The sequence below is a fragment of the Dipodomys merriami genome, unplaced genomic scaffold, assembly GCF_024711535.1.
Source record: "Dipodomys merriami isolate MVZ:Mamm:240054 unplaced genomic scaffold, mDipMer1.0.p SCAF_10, whole genome shotgun sequence".
NCBI lineage: Eukaryota > Metazoa > Chordata > Mammalia > Rodentia > Heteromyidae > Dipodomys > Dipodomys merriami.
The window spans coordinates 25,275,778-25,302,285 of record NW_027202271.1 but is presented as its reverse complement, the minus strand read 5'-3'; the positions used below and the strand labels follow the sequence as shown (position 1 = coordinate 25,302,285).

The 26,508-nt window shown below is 42.0% G+C and overlaps 1 protein-coding gene across 1 annotated transcript in view; it reads left to right on the top strand.

Annotated features, from left to right (window-relative positions):
* Positions 1-619: 619 nt before the first annotated feature.
* The window catches only part of Ppm1h (protein phosphatase, Mg2+/Mn2+ dependent 1H), a 200,921-nt gene continuing 175,032 nt past the window's right edge, over positions 620-26,508 (top strand). The window contains exon 1 of the mRNA XM_069987868.1: positions 620-1,133. Coding sequence (XP_069843969.1) covers positions 889-1,133 — 245 coding nt within the window. The 5' untranslated portion in view covers positions 620-888. The remainder of the gene's footprint in view (positions 1,134-26,508) is intronic.

Sequence of the window (26,508 nt, the reverse complement as noted above, 5' to 3'; positions counted from 1 at the left end):
TCACTGTACAAATGGAGGGGAAACTTTGCACGGTTGTTGGGTCGCCTTGGTGAGGCCAAGTCTCTTCTGACACCAGGTGGTTTTCTGGTGGCTTGTGGTTTGACTCTTGTTTTCTTTTGACCGGCCTGGGAAGTCGCCGTCCCGCCCTGGGTGCACCTGTCTGTCTACCGTGGCTCCTGCAAGCTCTCCAAGTTTTTCCTTTCCGACTGGCACTGGCACGGTTCCCAAGGGAGCGGATTCCTGCACCGCGACGCACGAGCATCACGTGACGACCCCCACCCCACCCCCCCCAACACACACACACCCCAACACCTGTGCTGGGGGTGGGGGGGCCCGAGCGCACAGCGCCCCCATGCCCTGCGCCCAGGTACCGGCCGGGCCGCACTTCCTCTCCCCGAGGAGGTCACGAGCGGGGTGCTGGCCTCGCTTGGGCCGGCAGGGGAGGGGCCGAGCCCCGGCCACCGCGACCGCCGGCGCCGCCGGAGCCCGGGCAGCCTGATTATCACATGACTCGACGGCGGCTGTAGCCGTGGCAGCGGCGGCGGCGGCGGCGGCGGCGGCGGGTCCCGGGGCTGGCGCGGTGGGCGCCGGGGGCGGGGAAGGGACGCGCGGCCGTGGTGGTGGCGGCGGCGGCGGCGGCCGGCGGGCCGCTCCCGGAGCACGCGGTGCCTCTGCCGCTCCGGCCCATGTCGCTGGCTTGCGGAAGTGTCGCGGGGGGAGGCGGCGGCGGCGACACGGAGCAGGGGAGGCCGGAGCTCGGCCCCCTGCAGCACTGAGCTCGGGGAGCCGCAGCCTGCATGCCCCGCGCTGCGCCCCGCCGGGCCGCCGCCGCCGCCGCCGCCACCGCCGCCTCCTGCTCGCGTCGCCGCGGCCGGGCGCCGGAGTAATATGCTCACTCGAGTGAAATCTGCCGTGGCCAATTTCATGGGCGGCATCATGGCTGGCAGCTCCGGCTCCGAGCACGGCGGTGGCGGCTGCGGAGGCTCCGACCTGCCGCTGCGTTTCCCCTACGGGCGGCCCGAGTTCCTCGGGCTGTCACCGGACGAGGTGGAGTGCAGCGCCGACCACATCGCCCGGCCCATCCTCATCCTCAAGGAGACGCGGAGGCTGCCCTGGGCCACCGGCTATGCAGAGTGAGTGCGGCGACCCCGCGGCGCCCCGCGCCTACCCCCTCCCCAGCTCCCCCTCCAGGCCCTTCCCAGCCTCCTCTCCCGGGCTTCGGGGCCCCAGGCCTTAACGGGGAACAGTCTACGTCCACGGATCGTTTCCTTCTTCTCCCCACTTCCCTTCCCATGCCCCCCCCCCGCGCGTCCCCAGCGCTGGGACGCGGTGTCTGCGCCCCCCTCCCTCCTTATGGGTGGTGGGGTAGCGGGAGGGGTCACAGGTTAGACTGGTCGTTGGTCTGCAGGTGACGACACTTGGGGGTAAAAATAAAAAGTGGACGGAACAGCCTTGCTGAAGTTGAAACATAGGAGAAAAAATCTGAGATCTGTGCGCCCACCCTCCTCCTCTCCCCCCGCAAAACAATCCGTGTCCCCTCCCAGGTGAAGAGAGGCGGGGGCAGAGGCTTGGAGGGGCTGTGGCTGCGCCTGGGGGCGGGGCGGGGTTAGTTCCGAAGGTCTCAGTTTCCCCGACTTGCAGCCAGAGTTGTGTTCCTTGGCTTCTGATCCATGGGGTAGTGAAACGCTGCGTGTTCGGTCATCGCCAGCACTGTTTCCACCCAAGTCCTGGGAGAGGGAGGAAACTTACTCAGGTGTCTAATTCTAATTCAACATTTTGTTAATCAGATTTGGCGATTAAGTGAGCGTTTGGGTGATTTGCTATTTTAAAAACCGATTAAGCTAGGCTGGTGGCGCGTGGACTGGAATTGAGGCGGTAGGGGTGCAGATAAGATCGTGTCGCCCTTCCTACTCCAAAGCTTCCTCCCCATTGACTGTTAATAACCATCTCATGAATGGTAGGATAAGTAACGGGTGCTCTCCCTGCCCCACACCCCGCTTCCATTATCTACTATTTAAGCTAGACATATGTGAAAAGTAGGAAAGGGTGATTTAGATCAGAGTTCTAACATTAATCATGACCCTGCGGGTACGAGGCGCACACTGAACCCGGGTGCCCGGCACACCTTCCCCTTCCTTTCCCTTTAACCTTATCCGCTTCCAATCTTAGCCCTTCCCACCCAGGGTATGGCTTAGCCTTCTTATTGGTCCATATGGGAACCAATCGGCTCTCCTTACTCCTCGGCGCCGGGATGCTGACCTGCTTCTGGTGGCTGCATACTCCCAGCTGCAAGGCTCAGGGATGCTCCACAATGCTAGAGATGGCTTGACAGGCAACCTGCCTGTATTCTTGAATCCTGTCTTCCTTCCTGCCCCATTCCATAAACGTTTCTCCCTAGGCGTGTGTATAAGTGGGGATAGACGCTTGGAGTGTGAGGAGACCAGACTAAGTGGGATGGGAGCTAAACAGAACAAAGAGAAGAGAAGAAGAGAAGGGAAGAGAAGAAGAGGAGAGGAGAGGAGAGGAGAAGAGAAGCAGAAACGTTAATGGACAATAAGAGATCAGTGAGGAGAATGGAAAAGAGTGAAGATGGTATAAAGTGGCAAAGTAACTTCCAAAAGAAAACTAAAACAAAAGTAAACATCTGTGTAGGGAAAGACCTAAAGGAAAGAAAAAAAAAGTCTATATACTTAGTGCGCCTGCGGGAGGAGGGGGGCATGGGTGGGGAGAGTGGTATTGAAAGCCTATCTGGACCCTTTGCAGGGTAAGTGGAGGGGGGGACTTTGTACTGGAACAGTATAGATTTGTAGTAATATCGTTGGGCTTGGCATTAGAAGGGCACTGGACTAACAGTGGGAAACAGCCTCAAGTAAATAGGGACAAAGTTGTGCGAGGTAGGAAGATACTAAAAACCCTGAGGACAGAAAATCCTCGGGCACCATAATGAGCAAACATAGGCTGTCTGGATACCTATGGTAGGTATTTGATGTAGCCAGGGCAGTACAGGAGGTTAAGGAATTTCAGATGAACAGACAGGAGGGCCGAGACTCTGCCTAATCTTTACAGAGCCTCAGTTCTCCTCTCTCCAAGAAGCTTATCTTTCTCTAGGCTAGAAGATGAGAAATATTCAATTGAAAACTAGAAAGACGGTGGTAAAATGTTTGATTTTCACAATGAGTTATGAAAGTAGTACATGGGTGTTACAAAGATCATATAAAACTGTCAACTCCCTTCCACCCCTTTTACTCTCTACCTAGTATTCCAGTGTTTGGTGATGTGTGCTTTTCTGGACCATTTTAATGCCCTCGTAAAAAAAATATATTTATTTCCTTCCCCCAAAAGATTCATACTAAGGATGCTCTGTAATATTTTCATAAAATGTCATGTGGACATTATGCCCATTATTCCCATTCAATACATGTAGAATTTCACAAATGATAGTAATAAAAGCTTACATAGTTGGTGCTTACTCTTTAGAGTTTACGATGTTTTTAACTTCATATTGTGTCATCTGATTTTTTACTGCAGTCCTAGGAAGTAAGGACTATCCTTCTACTGGTAGACGTGGTAGAGTGATGAAGGGTCTTGCCCTGGGTTGTACACCCTTAGGAAAGCCTATATTTTAGTCCAAACAGTCCAACACTAGAGCCCACACTTCCAAGCCCTCTCTCTGCAGTGTTACAGTTGCCTAAACCCAGGTTTGGCCAAGACTTTGTCTTGTCATCTTTTTATATTATTCTCTTATCAGCTGAGGGTTTTCTTCCTGCAAAGATATATCCTAAGTGACCTAAATGGATGAAATAAGGAAAAGAGAAAAAGGAAGAGAAACTGTGGGTAATTAGAAGTGGTCACCAGAAATACTGCCTTTTCCTAGAGTATCTAATGGGAGGTGGAAAGTCTCTGCCCTTTGTTCTAGAAGGGCCTAGAGGGGGGATAGAATAAGTAAGAATATTGCTCTGAGAGTGGCGATAAGAAGTATGCTTTATTCAGAAGAGTTTTGCTTCCATGTCTAGAAGGGAATGTAGTTTCAAGCCTTCCTGGGGACAGAGAACTACCATCATTTGGTGGCTGATCAAAAGAGTGAAGAAGAAAAGTGGCACTCTAACGTCGATGACCAGCCCTTTATGAAAAGAGAGAAAAGTCTATTTTTTTATATGGGCTGTTAATCCCTTTTAAGAATGATTACAAAATTATATTAAGTGAAGTAAGCCAGGCCCAAAGAAGCATAGGTCCCATGGTTTCCCTTATTTGCAATAACTACTATTATGACTGGGACAGTCAGAAAAGGTCAAAAGCTATGTACATATGACCATGTAAGACGATGCTAAGCGAAATGAACCCCAAGTTAGGGACACAAGAAGTTTTATCTTTGTTGCTGTTGTTTTAATGTACTTATAATGTACTGTGTGATTTTTTGTGTTCTTTTGTATGCTCTTCCCCCATGGTATAACCCCTGTGTGCCCTACATCTTGTCTATACATCTTTCTAATTTGTGGAGGGGAAGGGAAATAACAAAATGCTTAAATAAGGATACAGGTTGACCCATTGTAACAATGAGATGTACAAAACACTATGTTGAAAACAAACTTTACAGCTGGGGGTAGGGAGAAGGAGGAGTTGGGGACATGAGGAGGGAAGGGATGGTAGGGGAAAAACAAAGGAGGGGGTAACAATGCTCCATAAGAAAGGCACTCATTACCTTACTCACGTAACTCTAACCCCTTTGTACAGTAAAAAAAAAAAAAAAAAAAAAAAGAGTATAGTAATGACCCTAACTATAAAAGTCTTCTTTTTCCCCTCATTACCTTTCTGAAAGAAGTATTCCTGGGAAAGAGTGCAAATAATAACAAACAAGAAAGAATATTTTATAATTTGATCTTCTCTCTTTTGCCTCATGCTTATTCCACTTGCTTGTTTTACTTTACTGCTTGACCCATGCCCCCAGCCCTTTTTTGTTGGTTAATTGGAGATAGAGTTCTGGAACTTTTCTGCTTGGGCTGGCTATGAACCATAATCCTCTGGAGCTCAGCTCCCTGAGCAACTAGGATTATAAATGTGAACCACTGGCCTCAGCTCTTCCTTTTATGCATTTTTTAAAACTTAAGTTCAAATGAAATCATGGACTTTTAGTGGTACTAAGTTTGAATTCAGGGCCCTTCAATTGCTAGGCAGGGCCTTCACCACTGATCTAAGGCTCCAGCCCTGTCTCCTTTTTGTTGTCTTTTTGTCCAGATGTGTCCCAGGACTACAGTTCTCCCATTTTATGCTTTCTAGCATAGCTGGGATGGCAAGTGCATGGCATCACACCCAGCTTCTTCCTTCCATAAAATGGAAGGTCTCAACTGGTCATCCTAATCTCAGCCTCTTGAGTAGCTAGCATGCAGGTTGATGCCACAAAACTAAAGACAGTAGTAAATTTTGTTAACTTTGTTTCTGTTTTTGTTGTTTTGGTCATAGCTTTATTGGTTTAGTGCTTCTGAGCAATTTTGAATCTAGATATTTGGAGCCTTTATGTCACACTGGGGAAGCAAACTGTGTTTTCTTTGTAGCATTGTGATTAGCTCTGTACTTGAAGGTCCCAAGACCTTTATAGGCACCTGCTGTTAAAGAAAACAGGATCTTATAATTGTTTAACTAATAGAGAAAACTTTATTTAAAATCATCACAATATAATGCTCAAGCTCATCTCCTGACAAGAAGGGTAAATAGTCACAGAGCAGAGTGAGGAGTTACTAAGATACATCACTCACACTAAACTGATCTGACCTAGCAAGCTTAGGCTAAAAGCAGGCCAAAGACTTGTATATCAAAGGCAAAGGGTGAAGAACTTTATTAGAAACCAAGGTTAGGGATTCCTTCTGAGCAGACTTTGCAAGATTCGACTGCAGAAGACCCCCAGAGTAGGTGTGAAGGTTGTGGCCTACTGAAGAAAAGAGATCAGACAACTTAAGCAAAGTTTGGTCAAGGAGAAAGTCTTTACTACCCCCTGAAAATGAGGACAGGAGAGGAAGAAGGTGAATGAAATTACAGACGTTTATCCATGCTTTGATTGTCATTTACATGCATTGCCATTGACTGGGTTCCATATTGACCATAGGGAAAACACACATTTCTGGATCAAAATGCAAAAGAAGCTGGATAAACCTAAGACAAAAAAAAAAATCAAGTACCATTCCAATGTTGTTCTTTCACATTTTTCACTAAGCTTTCCAATTTAGAACTCTAGTAGATACTTTTCCTTTAGTCCAATAACTTTATGCTACTGAATTCTTCTCAAAGTAACTTAACACTTTGGTTTCAAGAGTTTTGACATCCTCAGTTGAGAAAAACCAGCAACATTTGGGTTGTCTTCCATGTGTGTGTGGGAGAACACCCTAGAAGACTTTTGCAATGCTGGCACTCTGCAAATACTGGCTTGGCTTGATGAACTCTATATAACTTAATATTCAGGTCACTGAGGGCTTTATGTGGAATCAGTTTGGAAAATATCTCTTTGCTTTGCCCCTGTTTAATTAATCAGTGGAAACTATGCTTAAAACTTGAATCACTTTCAGCTAGGGGCCAGTCAAGTGAGTGCTGTCCAAGAAGTACTTGCTTTAATAAAGACTTCTGTATGTGGTGCTGGGGAGTGCTCCTGAGAGTCAGGAATCACTGCATGGTGTTTTTCTTTTTTCAAAAAAGAGATCACCCACTGTAAATATCAGGGGAAATCAAGGTACCTGTTCTGTTGCTCTTTTTCTGGTGTGGTCGGATCAGTTCTGTCTTCTGAAATACAACATTTTATTTTATTTTCTCTTTTCTTTGCTTTCCTTCTTTCTTTCTTCTTTCTCTTTGTGTTAGCATTAAGGCTCAAACTCAGGGTCTGGGCACTGTCCCTTGGCTTGTTTTTCTTCTCAACGGTTGAGTCTGTACTGCTTGAGCCACAGCTCTACTTTCGGATGTTTATTGGAGACAGGAGTCTCATGGACTTTTTTGCCTGGTCTGGCTTTGAACCTTGATCCTCAAACCTCAGCCTTCTTAGTATCTAGGATTATAGGCATGGGCCACCAGTGCCTACTTAAGCAAAGTCCATTTTGAAAGGGAATTGTTTTTTCAGATTACTGGATTTGGGGGGCTCACAAGGACAGCAGCACAAAGTGCAGTATGGGTTTTTGTAGTAGTGTTTAGTGTGTGTGCAGTGTGTGTGTGTGTGTGTGTGTGTGTGTGTGTGTGTGTGTGTGTGTGTGTGTGTGTGTGTGTGTGTGTGTGTGTGTTCATCGATAACTTGCACAAGCCAGGGCTAATGGACCTTTCAGGGTGGTTGGGTAATTAATCATCATAGGAAGGGGGCTGTGGGCAGACACAGAGATAATTACTTGCCAAGCTGAGAGAGCTGAAGTGTCTTGTGTACTCTACTGGCCTACCAGGGAGTTGAAAATAGATGTTTAAAGTTTAAAACATGAGGTTTCTTTACCATGTGACCTTTTTCATATAAGAAGAAAGAAACCTCAAGTAATTAATCGATTTTTTAAATAAAAAATGCAGCAGATTATTGAATTACTATATTTAAGTGTCCTGGTGTGGTGTATTAATAGTCATTTTATGCCTTTTTGAAAAGGTGAGCATTGACAAATTTGATTCCAAGCATACAGTTGGCAAAAATAAAAGATGGTATGTAAATGTTTGCTAGGAAGTAAATTTGAAGGTACGGTGACTACAGATGAGAGGCTGTGAGGGGAATGAGGCTGGGAAATCAAATGTAATAACACAAAAAAGGATATTACTGTTTGGGGGTTTTACTTAGTCTTAAATAAAAATAAATTAAAATAAATCAATATAAAAATAGATACCATACTTTGTTGTAAATAAACAGCCTATTAGGATGAACTATAGGAAATATATTTGAGCTGGGTGTTTAATGGCTCCTACCTGTAAACTTCGCTACTTGGGAGGCTGAGATCTTAGGCATAGTTTGAAGCCAGACTGAGCAGAAAAGTCTGAGAGACTTTCATCTCCAAGTAACAACCTACAAGCTATAAGTGGAGATGTAGTTCCAGTGGTACAGCACCAGCTTTGAGAGAAAAAGCCAAGTGAGAGTAATAGGCCCTGAGTTTAAGCCCCAGTAGTTTCAGGAAACAAACAAACACTTTTGGAAGGTTCAGTCCATGGTCAGGTGTCAAATGACTTTGGCCTGTTGACACAGTATATCCTAGCAGGAGTACTGTACAGAAGAGGCCTGTTTACCTCATAGTGGCCAGGGAGGAGGGAAGTGGGAATTGAGAGAGAGAGAGACAGAGAGACAGAGCGACAGAGGGAGGGAGGGAGGGAGGGAGAGGGAGAGAGAGAGGAGAGAGACTGAGAGGGGGGTATGGAATCTCCTCTAAGGATGCCCAATGATCTAACTTCCTCCCCTTGACCTTGAAATCCTAAAAGCTTCCATCTCTCCCAATAGTTCCACAGGCTAATGACCAGCCCTTTGACACATGGCCTTAGGGGACATTTAGGATCCTAGCTGTATCAATACTTGCAAGTGAATTCCTGAAGGTCTAGTTCTCAATCTTCATGCCCTTCAGGATATGTTCATCTTTATTTTTTTTTCTGAGATGGATTCTTTGGCAATGATTCTGTAACATGCTGTATTATATAAGTTTTGAATTTTCTGTTTAAATTAGACATATCATATCTCATAGGCAGTAGGATGCGTGGAATGATAATAACATTAAACTGATAACATTTCAGCCAAAAGCAAAGGATTTGCCACTGTTGCAATTGACACTGAGCTCTTACTGCCAACAGTCACTTCTTGGTTACCTCCAATCCCCCAATATTTAAAATAGTCTTCATGGCTTCTTTCATACCCTTGTTTGGGATCTGCCAATAGGCTTGCTTTTACACTGCCTCTAGGTTTCAAGACAGGTGCGCTCAGATTCATGTGAACATTATTTTATTTGGGATTCAAATGCAAAGAGCTTTCTGCAAGCACATTACAATGTCTGTTTCCTGATTGAAAAACTGCTTTAATAGTTTTATTTTCTTGCTTTTCAAAGTGCTTCTTGTTGCCCAATAGGCCTGATGCTTGTCAGCTGCAAGTTTAATTAAACTCGTGCTGAGAATATTATTTTTCTAGCAGAGTTTGACCCTTAGGCAAAAATTTCTCTTGTAAAAAAAACTGTCATTCATAACTATGAATGTGAAGAATTTTAAAATACCTTTAGATGCCTACTAACCTGTCAAAACTAGAGAAAGGCACTAAGTACTCAAGAATGTACATAATATTTTTCTTCATTACAGGTTTGTTTATTGTAGACACTTCAGATTCTCATAAGCATTATGAAGGACATAAACATTATACATAAATTTTATCATAATTTGAATTGACAATATCTGTGTATCTATCAGTATATATTTATGTATTCGCAAACTGAATTAATTCTATCTATTCATAGGCAGCTTTTCACTTCAAACAGAGAAATTAAATGTTGTACTCTATTATTTCTTAAATTGTTTTTTGTTGCTTTTGCTGTTGTATGTTTGAGCTAGAGACAGGGTCTGACCTAGCCTGACCTAGAACTCATAAAACTAATGCTTCATCCTTTTAGATTATTAGCATGAGCTACAATACTAGGCCTTCACTGTCATTTTCAGCAGTTGCACTGTACTCTGCTTATTGTCACAGCATATTTTTTTTCCTTACTGGTAGTTAATTTTTCACTACTAAAAACAATCCCTTTTCTTGGAGTTCATTTTATAAAATATTATTTTATATGATTGTGTACACATAGCAACCACTCCTGTACATATCCTCCATTGGCCTCAGTGTGTGAATGTCTAGAATCCTATATAATTTGTCATATCCCAGTGTGTGTGTGTGTGTGTGTGTGTGTGTGTGTGTGTGTACACATTTTTTAACCATTCAGTGTGTTTACTTGTCGATTTATAGGCACATTCTTCCTAGTTCCACAAATGAGAGAAACCATGCAGCCTGTGTTTCTTTGGCTCTGGCTCACTTCACTCAATACAATTTCTTCCAAGACTTTCTATTCCTTTATGAAAGGTACAATGTCATCATTCTTTCTGATGTATGAGTAGAATACCATTGTGTGTGTGTGTGTGTGTGTGTGTGTGTGTATCACGTTTTCTGGATAGGGTTGATTCCATATGTTGACTATGGTAAATGGTTGCTGTTTTTGTTTTCATTTCCTTTTGTTTGTTTGTATTTGGGAGGGTCTAGGGGCACAGAAAAGGTGGAGCGAGGGTGAACAAATACAAGAGTGATGCTCCCTAGATATTTGGAAAATGAACTGTCCATCTTGTGGATGAGGATGGGAAGGAACACCTGAGAGAGAGCTTGGGAAGGGGAGAAATGGTTCTAAAGAATTGTACTCTTTACCTAACTTACATAACCGAAACATCTCCGTACATTACCTCTACAATAACAATGAATAAAAATAATAAAATAAAAAATAAAGGGAGAGTAAGGGGAAACAAAGAGGAGGCAACAGTGCTTGATAAATGTACTCATTGGGCTGGGAAGGTGGCTCAGTGGTAGAGCGCTTGCCTTGCATGCCTGAGGCCCTGGGTTCGATTCCTCAGCACCACATAAGCAAAAAGAAAAAAGCCAAAAGTGGCGCTGTGGCTCAAGTGGTAGAGCACTAGCCTTGAGCTGAAGAGCTGAGGAACAGTGCCCAGGCCCAGAGTTCAGGCCCCATGACTGGACCCCCCCCCCCAAAAAAAAGAAATGTACGCATTACCTTGCCCAGTAATTGTAACCCTTCCGTATGGTATTTTCACAATAAAAAAATAAAATAAAAAATAAATGAAAACAATCTCTGGCGGGGGGGGAGGGGGGTTGTCTAGAGATATAGCATTTCCCTAGCATTTCTGAGGCCTTGGGTTTGACCTCTGACATACATATATACATCATTGTTCTGGATGAATGAATGAATGAATAAGTGAGTGAATGAATGAATAAACAAACAAGTAAATAATAGTCCTGGGATACACAGCCATATATATATATATATATATATATATATATATATATATCTTGGTTAAATCATAATTTGAAAATGATGTCTTCATAGGAATGATATTCAAGTGGGAATTTAAAAAAATGTAATGTAAGTATTATATTTGAAAGTCTTCTCAGATGAGTGATTTGTTGAGCTGTGCCCAAACTGAAGTGAAAAACATTACTGCTTCACGGTAACATTTAAGCTTAAATTTTAGAGAAATATTTTTTGAAGACATGTTTAATACCCTCCTCCAAAGTACAGCCCACCAATTCTTTAGGGCTACAGGAACTTCATAGCATTCATGTAGTGGAGAGAAGTGAGTGACATCTCTTGTTTACGTTGTTTTAACTTTTAACAAATAATCCTGAGTGAGGCATGAGCATTGCCATAGGTACCTGAACTCCCCCAATTTTTTTTCTGTCCGTCGTGGGACTTGATCTCTGAGCCTGGGCGCTGTCCCTCAGCTCTTCAACTCAAGGCAAGCACTCTACCACTTGAGCCACAGCGCCACTTCTGGTTTTCTGGTGATTTATTGGAGATAAGAGTCTCATGGACTTTCCTACCCAGGCTGGCTCTGAACTGCAATCCTTGGATCTCATTCTCCTGAGTAGGTAGGATTACAGGCTGAACCACTGGCGCCCGGCTTCCCCCAATATTTAATATAAAGCAGTGTGTGGTACTGCACAAATATGTGTCCATTGAAAGAGTGGACACATGATGAAGTTCTTTCCATTTCAAATGAAGGAAAAACCATCTTTGTTCTGAAAGCTGATCTAAAATGACCTGTTCTTCTCCTGGGAGTACAACAGTCCCCCACTATTCCTACACATGTCAGATCCATCTGGAAATGAATGTTTATTGGCAGATTTGGTATGCTCAGCACCTGGGTTGCCCTGTGGGGAAAACAAATACATCCAGCTTTCCAACTTTTTAGTAGGAAGGAAGCATGTAAGAATAAATGGTGCTAGGCAAAGTAGGTTTCTTGGTGTTCAAGAATGAGGGATGCATCTTGTGCAAGGATACTGAGTTGGGAAACCCAACGACATTTCTGAACATGGGCTCCATCATGAACACATGTTCGCTGCTCTTTAACCAATTCACTGCTTTATTCTTTCCTTTGTGTGGTTTTACTATTTTTTTAATTGAAGTAGTATATAGCCATTCCTCTTTATCCATGGTTCTGTGGCTTTAGATACCTGTGGTCAACTACAGTCCAAAACCCCGAAATTGAAAATTCCAGGAAAATTCGTAAATTTTAAAGTATGCACCTTTCTGATGAGATCTCACCCAATCCCATCTAGTATGGAATCCCTATATCCAGTATATACACACTGTCTGTGTTACCCTTTTACTTAGTTTTGGTTATCAAATGGACAGTATCTAACAGAGTGCTTATATTCGAGTATCTCTTCTGTAGTAGCCTAAGGATTACCTCAGTCCACTCACTTCATCTTATCACATTGGCTTTGCATCCTCTCTTCTCCCAAGAAGGGTGGGTCTACTTTCAGAAAGAAGAGGCTGAATGTACATAACTTCTACAGTATAGGTTTATCATTAGTTCTTAATCTTTTCCTGTGTCTAGTTTCTAAATACATAGACTATAAACATAGACTATAACTGTAGTTTTAAGTAGTCATTGGAGTCCTTGGAACATATTCCCTATGGATAAAGAGGGATTACTGTATTCATAAATTGCCTGCTCATCAATCCTTTATGCACACACTAAAACGTTATTGAATTAGGTATAGAGTATATTGTTCATGTTGAAGCCAGCAGTTTGCTTTGGATACAAAAGCTCAGAGTTCTCTGGAGCTCCTTCCTCTCCCTGTCCCACCCCAAGTCTTTACTTCTTATACAGATATGAAAGTCTAAATTTCAGCAATTAAATATCTCCACCCTGATACTGACGTTTGTTCTGATGATGACTGTGAGGGTTTTTGTTTTTGTTGTCAACTCTGATGATAATTTATTAGAAATTAATGCTAAGGAACTTTTCAAATGTTTAAATTCTTTTAACAAGTATGTAAGCATATTCTTAATAGAAAAAATAGTATTTTCCCAAACAAAATGTAAGAAGGTTATCTATAACTCACAACACTCTCTAATATGTGGCATGGTGGCAGATAGCTAGGTACTTACCAGCTTCCACAGTCAGTTGGTTTGACTATCACAGACATAAGCCAAACCCATATGTATTCATGAGAGAATGAGATGGAGAAAGAAAAAGAGCATTGTCCTGGTTTTCAACTCATACATCCCTTGATGAGGTTCTAAAGACATCTAGCAGTTCCCAGACTACACTGTAAGGACTTCTGATGTAATATGTAGTAGTGAGAGTTCACCATAATAGTCTATCATTTTTATCTCTGTGGTACAGACAGGAAAACATGGACCACTTTTAAAAGGCGATGGTACATCATACATGCTTGTATATAAAGTTAGGAGTTCACTTTCTGCTCTAAAGGGCTTATATAGCATGTATCTTTGTGGGCTGCTTAAGGTCCTTAGATGACTGAGGAAGGTTAGTATTAGCCACTTTGATCAATCAAAATGATAGGAGCCCCAATTGTTTACAGACAGAGCTAAAGTACACGTCTTTAGGCATGCAAGTCCATAACACTTCTGGGATTACTTAGTAATATAATGCACTGCTTTTTTTCGTATCGTCATCATCCATTGTCTGTCTATTTCACTTAGTGTATAAAGAGTAAAGGTACAGAGCTTTTAACTTGGGGCTTTTAACATTCTTTGGGGGAAGACAAATTTATCAAACTTATGCACATTATGGCAGTTGAATATCGTGGTGGTGGGGAAGCACATGATAATAATGTGAAGAGGCAGCTCGAGGTCATCTTGGCTCTACCCCCAGCCAGCCTGTGGCTTCAGCAAGCTGACTCCCATTACCAGTCCTCAGTTTGCTTAATTTCAGAGTTAGGTCAGTGATTTAATCCTTTCTGGTTGTGCAGTGCTGTAGGAATAAGTGCCAGGATAGAAGTGGTTCACAGATTATCTCTTACTGACTTTTAAGTAGGACAATTGAATATAGCTCATGAAAAACGAGTGGTTTTCATCTGTCTTATTTACTGAAGTTCAAAATGCAATCTCTGAGGGATCAGTTGGCTGAATATACATTAGGACAAAAGGCAGAAGTAAGCTGAAAACATGCAAATTTCTTAATTTAGTAGCAATGAAAATCAACTCTGATGTATTGATAACTAGTCTGCTTGAATAGGTAATAATCTGCCCTTCTCTACTCTTTGTGGCACTGAAGAAAATAGCACCCTGCAGGGATTATACCATTGTTCTGGAGAAAGAACAGTGCTGGAGGAATATCAATACCAAATTTCAAACTGTACTGGAAAGCCATAGTAATCAAAACAGCTTGGTATTGGCACAAGAACAGACCTCAGGACCAAAGAAATAGAATTGAAAACCCAGAAATGAACTCACAGACCTATAGCCATCTAATCTTCAATAAGGAAGCTAAAAAATTAGAATGGAAGAAAGACAGCCTCTTAGGTAAATGGTGCTGGCAAAATTGACTAATCACCTGTAGAAAACTAAAGCTAGATCCTTATATATCACCCTGCACCGGAATCAACTCCAAATGGATCAAAGACCTCGGAGTCAAAGCAGACACCCTGAAAACATTACAGGAAGGAATAGGAGAAACCCTAGGTCTCCTTGGCACAGGCTGAAATTTTCTTAATAGAGACCCAGAAACACAACAAATCAAAGAAAGGTTGGACAAATGGGATTGCATGAAGCTACAGAGCTTCTGCATGGCAAAGGACATAGCTAGCAAGATCAATAGAAAGCCCATGGATTGGGAGAAGATCTTCACTAGCCATACAACTGACAAGGGTCTCATATCTAAAATATACCTGGAACTTAAAAAATTAAATCCCCCAACAACAAATCCTCAAAGAAACAACTGCCCAATAAATGAGTGGGCTAAAGACTTAAAGAGAAATTTCTCTAAAGAGGAAAGAAGGATGGCCAATAGACACATGAAGAAATGCTTAACCTCTCTAGCCATAAAAGAATTGCAAATCAAAATAACATTGGGATTCCACCTCACTCCAATTAGAATGGCTACATTCAAGAACTCTAATAACAACAGATGCTGGAAGGGATGTGGATAGAAGGGAACCCTACTGCATTGTTGGTGGGAGTGTAAACTTGTTCAACCACTTTGGAAAGCAGTATGGAGGTTGCTTAAAAGACTCCACATAGAGCTCCCCTATGACCCAGCAATCACACTTTTGGGCATTTACCTAAATGATCACAAATAAGACCAAACTAAAGCTACCAGCACAACTATGTTTATTGCAACATTATTTACCATAGGTAAGATATGGAACCAACCCAGATGCCCCTCAGTAGATGAATGGGTCAAGAAAATGTGATATATATATATATATATATATATTATATATATATATATATATATATATATATATGAATTCTGTGCCTCTATCAGAAAGAATGGCATCGCTCCAATTGTTAGGAAATGGAAAGCCTTGGGAAAAATTATATTAAGTGAAGTAAGCCAGGCCCAAAGAAACAAAGGTCCCATGGTTTCCCTTATTTGCAGTAACTAGTATATGTCTGGGACAAGCAGAAAAGGTCAAAAGTATGTAAATATGACCAGATAAGCTGATGTTAAGCGAAATGAACCCCAAGATAGGGACACAACTGTTTTTTTTCTTTCTATTGTTTCTAACATATTTATAATGTACCATGTGATTTTTTTTTTGTTTCTTTGTATGTTCCTCCCTCACAGTATAACCCCTGTTTTCACTGTATTTGATGTCAGTGCCCTGCATCTTGTATATACACTTCACTAATTGGGGGAGAGGAAGGGAAAATCAAAATGCTTAAATAGGGATACAGATTGACCCATTGTAACAATGAGATGTATAAGACACTATGATGGAAAACGAACTTTACAACTTAGGCGGGGGGGGGGGGGGGGCGGGTAGTGTAGTTGTGGAGGTGGAGGAGGATGGTAGGGGGAAAACAAAGGAGGGCAACAAATCTTGATAGAAAATGTACTCATTACCTTGTTCATGTAACTGTAACCCCTCTGTACAGTATTTTTACAATGAAAAACATGAAAAATGTAAACTTGGTTAAAACCTCTTACTGATCCTCCCAGGAGAGAAAGGACTGGCAATGACAAATAGTCTTGAATCTTATCTCTCTGTGTCAGTCCTAAGCTGTTCGGAGGTGGGTGACCCGAGAACATCCCCATGGCTCTTGGAATTGTGCTGTCACTTGGCCCAGAGCTAATGTCTTCCTGCATTGACAGCTAAATTGCTGTGGAGGGCAGCTGTACTTGATGTAATTTTAATCAATACCTTGTACAACTGCAGCCACTGTGTCACTTGGCTTGCTGTGACCATCTCTGACCTAAAAGTAAAGGACATGATGTCTTGCTTGAGATTTGGTTTAATAAAGTCACAACGATGCAATTGTATTTTAACAGCATTAGGAAGCTTGCTCCTGAACATACATACATGTATACATATGTGTGAATCACATTGTGACATATTTTACAGGGTTCTGAATAGTTCTGCTCTTTGTGAATTGAACCGTTCATCTGCTGTGTTTTTGTAAAGAGGGGGATAAGTAGCAGGCTGTCCATTTCCAGCATTAAGTAGTATCAATAGCTCTTACAAGGTCATCAGGGACGGTGGATAAGGATGAGTGGTCCAGACTCTGCCGACATCAGCTTCCTTCCTAATGTGCTTTTTGATAACCTTATAGGATTGATTTATTTGCTTCACAGTGCTTGTGCTCATATCAGAAGTGCTTCGGCATCCCTCTTTCTTTCTCTTTTCTTTTCTTTCCTTTCTCTCTCTTTTTCTTTTCTCCTTTTCTTTTTTTGTACTGGGGCTTGAACTGAGGCCCTGGGCACTGTCTCTTAGCTCTTTTACTCAAGTCATGTGCTGTAACCACGTGAGCCACAGATCCACTTTCTGACTTTTTGATGGTTAATTGGAGATAAAAGTCTCTTGGAATTTTCTGCCCAGGCTGGCTTTGAGCCTGGATCATTAGATCTCAGCCTCCTCAGTAGCTAGGTGTGACAGGTGGAGCCACCAGCTGCTGACTCTACATTTTTTAACATTTTAGGGAAGATAGGAAATACCAAATTACACACTTATAATAATTGTGTTTGAAACTAATTGTCTAAACCAAGAAAAGTCCTGAGTTTCAGGGAAAAACTTGAGCTAATTGACAAGAGTAGGACTGCCTAGATGTTTAAAAGGAAGATTACAGAAGCTTGTTTGTTCAGTTTATCAATTCCTTCCCAATCAACTCCTTTCCTCAAGCTTTCTGCCCTCTTCTTGTTTCTCCGTGTTGGCCAAGAGCCATGCTTTCCCACCCTGCTGAGTACCCAGCATGAGCTTCTCTTCCTGTCCACTTTGGGACTTCTTTCATTCTATCCTTTGCATGGCCTGCTGTCTCAGAGAAATGTCCTGCCAGAAATGTAAACACACACACACACACACACACACACACACACACACACACACACACACACACAATGCTTGTGTCTTGTCTGTTGTTTCCTTCTCTTATTTTCCCAGCATCTTATGCTTATTCCTCTCTAAGAGCTGCTGCTATTGGATAAAACAACATGGCCCTCATCAGCCTTCAGCCCTTCAAGTTATTGGACACATTTTTACTGTCTTGTTAGCCCCTCCCTCCTTGATTCCCTTTCTATAGAAACATGCATCAAATGCCTGCTTTGTGCCAAAAACTCAACTAGTGCCTGGAACACCAAGACCATTAAGATTGGCTTCTTCTCTTAAGTTGTCACGGGAAGTCTCATCTGACTAAATAGAATACTCAAGTGGGGTGTGATGTTGTCGTGATAATACAGCAGCACAGGGCACCAAGCCTTGGGGCTTCCACCAAGAAGCCTAGAAAGCTTTCTCCAGGGCCTTGGCCTTGAGCTGGACTTTAAAGAAGTCAGCCAGACAGTGGAGGGTTGGGGAGGGAAGACTATGGCTGTCAGGGAAGGTGAGAGTGGTGTGCCCCCACAGCCATGAGTAACCTCCACTCATTGCTGAGGGAAACGTCAACCAGAAACCACCAGTGTCTTTTATATAATTTGTCATCCTTGAGGTCTTCTTCGCTGCCCCAGTAATTATTGTTCACACTCTAGACCAGGAATCTTTTGATCTATCAACTCCTAGTGTGTTCCTTTCTTTCTGCTTCTTTTTCTGATTTTTTTTTCCATTTCAAATCTCCCATAAATAGGAGTGTTGCTCAAACCTTCCAAACCTCCTACTTTTCTTCCTCCCCATTGACAGTTTTGTCCAGGCCTTTGTCTTTAGAATTTAAAATTGTTTTCACCCTTGCCTCTCCCTTGAGCTCTCTGCATGGTTCCCTCTGCTGGGAGCTTTCCTTAAGCATGTATGTTTGCAAGACTGAATTGGTATTTCTCCGAAATGCAGGTGTAAATGACAGGAGTTGTAGACACTCCATGCCAGGTACATCAATGTATCATTTACAAGCTAATGGGTTTTGACAGGGCCAGGTGGAAGCAGTTGGTTAATGCCAAGGCTGCCCTGTGTCTGTATGTAGGAGCAGCTGGGGGACAAATCTGTTTTTAGTTTTAGAGCCACATTAGTCTCTTAGTAAAATTGTTAGATAGATTATCAGGGAGCTTAGATATGTTCTCTTCTTGGGCAATTAGGTTAGGGTAGATTTTATGTTTGGAAAATTGCCTCATATGCTGAATCAATACTTGGCATTTGTCCTACTAGCTTTTGCTAAAACAAAATAAAAAATTAATTGAATCTATCAATTCAGGGTTACCTTTTGGTATGCCATAGGCAGAAAGCTAACTACTGATGCAGTGTTAAATTTCTGCCAAACCTCCTAGGGTGGTCATTAATGTTGCTCACTCCATTTTCAGTACTCCTGCTTTGACAGCTGGTGACCCTCTTAAGTTGTGGAATATGTCCTGAACAATGAGAGGTAGAACCAGCCTGAAATGGACATCACAGTGTGCAAGATGTAAACCAACCATGGAACCACAAAGGAAACCATCCTTGCTTATGCTATTTGGCAAATTTGTCAGTGTTCAGAAAAGAAAATGATTCCCCAGGCAACGTGGAGGTCCTAGATTATGATACTATCCCAGGCAGGAAGTTAGGCCTGAGAAACAATAATTGTCTGGTAAGTGAATGGGTTATCTAGCTTCTGAAATAGGTTTTCACTATGTTATCTGAATTTCTAATTAGAATCCTTTCTAAATCACCATTTTGTTGCACTGCAGACACATAAGAATAGTGTTTTGAAATTGATGTCATCTTTCCTTTTGTTAACTAGAGAAAGGAAACAAGTGTTTTTCTTGGAGATTTTAGTAGTGCAAAGACTTCAACAGAGATTTAGTAGTAACCAAGACAAAAACCTGGGCTTCCAAATGTTCAGGTGGCTAAGGAGGTAGACCAGTAGTTATAGCATGATAGGGGAGAAGTGTGATTAGAGGGGTAAACTGCTGGCAGTATGGTATCCAGGATGGAAGGGCGACCTAAGACTGAAAGTTTTCCTAAGCAATTGACTGCTCCTTTGTCCAGCTAGAGATCAAGAACGGTTGCTAATGCACATGAAAGGCAGGTGATGGTGGCGGTTTTGATTATTGTGAGACATCTTTAAGTGGTTGTTAAGGCCTTTTCCATGGATAATCTTCTCTAGTATGGTGGGTTAGCCTGGATAAAGTGCTGTAAGTCAAAAGTACACAGACATGATTGCAATGTCCTTAAGAATTTGTTCACGGGCATCTGCTTTATGAACCTAATATGCTAAATTATTTTTACCCCAACATCCTGAATGTATTACTAATAAAGAAATGAAGAAAAGTTCCAAAGAATTAATGTCCTCTCTTTAATGTCTTCCCTCCAATACCTGCCTTGTTCTGGGTTCATGGGAAGTTCATTTTTCTCCTCTCATATATGCCTTTTGCTTAGGGGAACTGTATTTCTTTTGCCTCTTAAGGTAGGTTTTTTCTTTTTTCTTTTTCTTCTTTTTAGTTGTGGGGCTTGAACTCAGGGCCTAAGAACTGTCCCTAATCTCTTTTGCTCAAAGCTAGCACTCTGTCACTTTGAGTCAGAGCGCCACTTCCAGTTTTCGGGTGGTTAATTGGAGATAAGAGTCTCACGCACTTTCCTACCCAGGCTGGTTTCGAACCATGATCCTCAGATCTCAGCCTCTTGAGTAGCTAGGATCCCAGCACCTGGCTAAGTTTTTTTCCACTAAAATAAGCAGGGCTGGGAAGGTGGCTGGGAAGGCTTGCCTTGCATGCCTGAGGCCCTGGGTTCGATTCCTCAGCACCATATAAGCAAAAAAAAAAAAAAAAAAAAAAAAAGCCGGAAGTGGTGCTGGGGCTCAAGAGGTAGAGCGCTAGCCTTGAGCTGAAGAGCTGAGGGACAGTGCCCAGGCCCACAGTTCAGGCCCCACGACCGGACCCAAAAAAAAAAAAAAAAAAAAGCAAAACTCTATCCTGTTCTCTCTGCATGATTGAGATCATAAACAGCCAAGTCAGCTGATTGTCCTCTGCACGTCCCCAGTACACTGTGCACTACATTTTAAAACAAATAGAAGGTTAATTTCTTTTCAGCTTTTAGCTTTTAAAAATGGTCTTAGCTGGTGTTTGCCTAAGCGCTTTTTCACAGGCTGGCTTTAAAGTCTTTCTCCGGGCTTGTTAATGCTGAGAAAGTGTGATGATGAGGACAGTGTTAAAAGAGTGAGGGCTGATGCTCTATCAGCCTCTGGGAGCAGGATGCTTGTTTCCAGGCCCCCTTGCCACACCTGACATTGGAGAAAGCAGGCTTGGAGAGCTCATTGATCATGTCTGTCCAGAACACATAGAAGGAGCTTTAGTGGTCCTTTAGATTCTTCAGGTCACACCAAAAGTTACTGCAATCTGTGTTGGGGGTGATATAGTTTATGTAGGAAGTATTGATTGGATTGATGAAGGACACTTATACCAGAACATTCTATCTCCTGCTCTTATGGTGCTCAGTTTCAGATCAAGGTCTTTGACTTGAAGTTGCTCTGAGAAAGAACAGCAGTAGGCTTAGTAAGGGGTGAGGTATAGAAGGCAGCTCAGGGTCATAGAAGAGCAAGCACGCAGGTTGTGCTAGCAGACTGGGCTCAAGTCTAGATACTCAGTTGCTCTAATGACCTGTGGCAATTTGCTCATTTCCTCAGAATTCCAGTTTCTCCATCTATAAAGCTAGAGTGATGGTAGCTCTGAAGATTCATGGTGATGGAATGAGATGATAGTGGAGGTTTCCCTCTGCTGAACTTGGTACAGGTTGGGGAACCATGCATGAATGCCAGCTCTTCATTCCCTTCTTCCCATTTGGGAGCATGAGAAGAAGACCTTCCCATGGGTATGGAAAGAAACTGGTAGAGAGGATGATAGCCAGCCTAACGCACACAAAAATCTAAAAGTTATAAGGAATCAAAGTTGCCAGGAAGAGATAGACCGAAGGCTTCAGAGTTGATTGGTTTCCTTTGAGTCATTCAGGAAGAAATGAGTCAGGAATGTTCAGAGCATTTTTCAGCCCCACTTCCACCCCTCTCCTCATCTAAGACATCACCATTTTATTTAATTGCTCCATACACAGGAGCCTTCCTCATCATTTCAGATTCATTTTACTTCAAAGCTGAAACTGAAAGAATGCGGATGTGTTGTTTTGCTATGCATGTCCGAATGCATTTGTGCAAATCATTGGAGCCAGGGTCTGTGGTGGTTAATGTCCAATTATTCCCATGTCCTACTTTTAATAGACTATTAAAGACCTTTTGTCAACTGTGTAACGTTCTCCTGTCTTTCTCTATTGTTACCTTGAGCTTTTGTTTGTCTTAGGGGGTGTTGTGATGGGAGTAGTAGTGGATTACTCTGTCTCTGAATAGTCTTTCTTTCATGTGGAGAAATACAATTTACATCCCTCTGGACATTCTTGTGATGACCCACTTTATATATGCTTTCATATCCAAGGGGATTTTGTGCATGGAGAGAAGCACTATCTAAAATCAAATTTTGAAAACCACTTTTGTTAGTCTTCTGTAAACATGGATTGTAGACTTATATCTTGTAATAATTTAAAGTACAACAACGCTTTGTTCAATCATGTTAACACTGGAAACAGCACACAGAGATCCAGAGATTACAAAACACACCCCACTTAATCCTGTTCTCAACTACGCAAAAAACCATGACAGTTCATTTGTTATTCTTAAACTTTCCAAGTTTTGTAACAACATATATTTTTATAACTTCCAGCATTACAGAAACATACATTTTGAGGCTTTTCTAGGAATACAAAATAATACAGTAGTATATTCCCACAATTATAGAAACCTTATCAGAGCCAGGAAAATCATCTGACCAGCTGAGATGAGAAAATCTGGTTATAAGCTGATTTGATTTGGGGTCATAACTAAGTTCATCAAATCCAAGCCACTGGTCATCTGTTTAGATCCCATTTTACAGTTACTTGCCATTCATTATATTAGTCAGACTTGAGCCATGGTTTGCATCCAGGTCTTAGGTTTTGTTTTCATGACACTTAGCACAGAATGCTTTGGTTTGCAAGTTTTGCTTGGCTGACATTTCAGAGATCATTGCTCAGTCACCCTCATGCTTCCTGGTTCTTTGCATCATTGGGCGCTAACATATGCTCTGTTATTGCTTCACTCCAATCGTGAGGGGGAATCTAAGAATTTCATCTCCTAGGATATGAGGGATGAAGTCTACAGTGAATGTACCTCTTAAAACATTAAGGTAATTCATCACTTTGACATGCTATTCAATTTTCTTTCCCCTTGATATTCAATACATTAAGGCCTTCTGTTGTGGGTTTGCTCTGTACCTGTGTTAGCTCTAGTATTACTAAGTTCCCTGCATTCACCCTACTTTACTTTATTAGCAAATGTTAATTACACAGGAGAGTTGATTGCAACATTTCCATGCACGCACACAATGTATCTTGATTGCACTCTCTACCTCTATCACTCTCCCTTGCCCTCTCCCTATTTCTTAAGACAATTTCAATAGGTTTCATTGCTTTGTTTTCATTCATGCAAACATACCACTTCAACCAAACTGACTAATCTGTCCTTTAGTCCTCCCTTCCTCTAATACCACCCCAGAAGAGCCTTATAAACTAATAAACATTGCTTCCATTTCTTAACATTAAAAATGAATGCTCTACCACTTGAGCCATAGCTCCACTTCCACCTTTCTGGTGGTTAATTGGAGATAAGAATTTCACAGACTTTCCCGCTTCCATTGGCTTTAAACCACTATCCTCAGACTCAACCTCCTGAGTAGCTAGGATTACAGGAGTAAGCCATGACACCCAGCTGCTAGTTATATTTAAGTACTCATATGATATAACGCTTGCTGTATTTTCCAAGTGATTTTCTAAGCTCTTTACAAATGCTATCTCCCTTAATTATTTTAATAGCTTTATTAGATGGGTACTATCTAAAAAACTGAAAATAGGAACTTTAAAGGAAAGGTTTATTTAGGCCCCTGGTCTCAGAAGTTTCAGTTCATGGTCAGGTTGCATTGTTGTCTATAGGCCTGTAGTGAGGTTGCACCTGTGCAGGAAGCACATGGCAGAGAAAACCCTCACTTCCCACCGCTGGGGACGCAGAGCATAAGGGAGGGGCAAGAAGCCAGTGTCTCCTCTAAGGACCTGCCCCTAAAGACCTAACTTGCTCTCACTAGGTTCTGCCTCCTAAAGGTTTTTCCACCTTCCAATATCACCATGACAACCAAGCCACTGGACTCTAGGGGAACACTCCAGATCCAAACTACAACAGCTAGTGTTGTTCTGTTTGGTAGGTGAGGGAATAAGTTGCTCAGGGTTACGCTAGTGAGTGAGACAGAGTCAAAATTTGAACTAAAGAGCATGGCTCTGAAGTCCCCTCTCTAAAGAACTAATATTTCATACCAGTTTTATACATACTATGATTTGATGTACTAGAAAGGAAAAGAAGGCATTGCTGACTTGTCTCTGACACAGTGGTCGTATTGACACTGGTGGCAGTGAATGGTCACTCCAAGCTCTTTTCTTCCATCCCTAAGTGGGGAAGACAGTTTCTCCTGCATTAGCGTTTGCTTCTTGGCATGGGACAACAGCCCTTTGAGTTTATCTCATAATAAAGTATGCATGCACAGTTCTCTCCACCAGTTAGCTTCCTTCTTAAATTTTGCTCACAGTTTTTCATTAGCATCCATTAGTCATTTAAGGAGCTTCCTTCTTTCTTAGCACCCAGGAAGCAGCTCATGGTAACAATTCAGGAAGACATGGTACTGTTGTCATTTATCCAGAAGAAACAGTTGCTTTAGGGGCCAGGCATCGTGGTACACTCTGTAATCTCAACTACTCAGGAGGAGGAGACAGGAAATCATCATTGAAGGTTCACGCAAAGCAATAGGTTTTATTGGGGGAAAAAAAGAAATTAAAATAAAAGCACAAATTAGTTAGAGTGCTTACCTGGCAAGAACGAGGCCTTGCATTCAATCCTCAGTAGAAAAAGGAAAGAAAAGAAAAGAAAAGAAGAAACAAAAAAAACTTCACTCTGCTAAGAACCAGCATAATACTCTGTACCTCTGTTTGCAGGCCTTTTGTGTACATGATCAGTTTTGTATGTGTGTTGCCAGTTCTGGGGCTTGAACTCAGGGTCTAAGTACTGTCCCTGAGCTTCTTTTGCTCAAGGTGAGTGCTCTACCACTTGAGCCATGGTGCCACTTCCAGCTTTTTCTGTGTATATGGTACTGAGGAATCGAACCCACAGCTTCATGCATGCTAGGTGAGCACTCTACCACTAAGCCACATTCCCAGCCCCATGATCAGTTTTAATGCTGTCATGAAGTATAGTAGCATGAAGGCCTTTTCATGCTACTATAGTTCTATACTGAGATTAAAATCCCACCAGTATCCATAATTCAATTAAACCAATGACAATGTAAGTGTTTTAACCAGTTTAAGTTTTCATTCTTTTTCTGTACTTTGATTCTTGTGTGTGTATGTGTGTGTGTTTGTGTGTGTGTGTGTGTGTGTGTGTGTGTGTGTGTGTGTGTGTGTGTGTGGTTTGAGATTTTATCCATCTCTGAGATTCACTATTATGACTTCAAGTAAATCCTTTCTTCCCTTTCTCAGAAATATTTTATCCAGTAATTAGGTTGAATATAAAATCATGTCAAATATTAAGAGTTGCTTTTACGCTGTTGAGTTCTCTTCGAGAAATTGATGACTTCTCTACTGATTTGATGCATTAAATGCTGACATGTGACCTAGTGACTGAAGAATGTTTTGAAAGTATTTGGCTTTGCATGGTATCCCACCTCGCTTCGCCAAAAATAAATAACTAGACACAATTCTGATTCCTTGCTCCGTATCAAGTTTGCAAATCTTAAACTAAACGTTCCAGAGGTTCTAAGGACTGAACCCAAAGTCTTTTTTAAAATTTTTATTGTGAAAATACTGTACAGAGGGGTTACAATTACATGGGCAAGATAATGAGTACATTTCTTATCAAGCATTGTAGCCTCCTCCTTTGTTTCTCCTTCCCATCCCTTCCCATCCTCCCCCCAACCCGATCCTCCTCCTCCCCCCACCAAAGTTGTAAAGTTCGTTTTTCCACATAACGACTTGTACATCTCATTGTTGCAATGGGTCCACCTGTATCCCTATTTAAACGGTTTGTTTTTTCCCTTCCCCTCCACAAATTATACCAACCTCAAATACAGTGAAAGCAGGGGTTAACCATAGGAGAGGGACATACAAAGCAACAAAAAAATAATCTTATAAATGTGTTAGAAACAACCACCTGAAAGAAAAAAAAACATTTGAATACATATCTTAGGGTTCATTTCCCTAACAGCAACTTATCTGACCTTTTCTGCTTGACTCAGACATATACTAGATATTGAAAATAAGGGAAACCATGGGACCTATGTTTCTTTGGGCCTGGCTTATTTCACTTAATATAATTTTTTCCAAGTCTTTCCATTTCCTAACAAATGGGGCAATGTCATTCTTTCTGATGGAGGCATAGAATTCCATTGTGTCTATATACTACATTTTTTTGATCCATTCATCTACTGAGGGGCACCTGGATTGGTTCCATATCTTAGCTATGGTAAATAAAGCTGCAATAAACATAGTCGTGCTAGTAGCTTTAGTGTGGCCTTGTTTGTGATCATTTGGGTAAATGCCCAAAGTTGAACCCAAAGTCTTATATATGATAAACAAACATTCTATCACTGAACTCACTGAACTCCATCTCCAATGCTTAAGTGGACTATTCAGGTCTCTTTTTTTTCTGCCATTAGAGGAACTAGAGGTGAGGGGTATTCTCCATTGTTTTCTGACTAGATCTAACATGGCACAGAACATTCTTACCCTCCATGAGTGACATTTAGGCCACAGGTCTTGTTACTTAGCCAGATTCATTTTATTCACTATTGTTA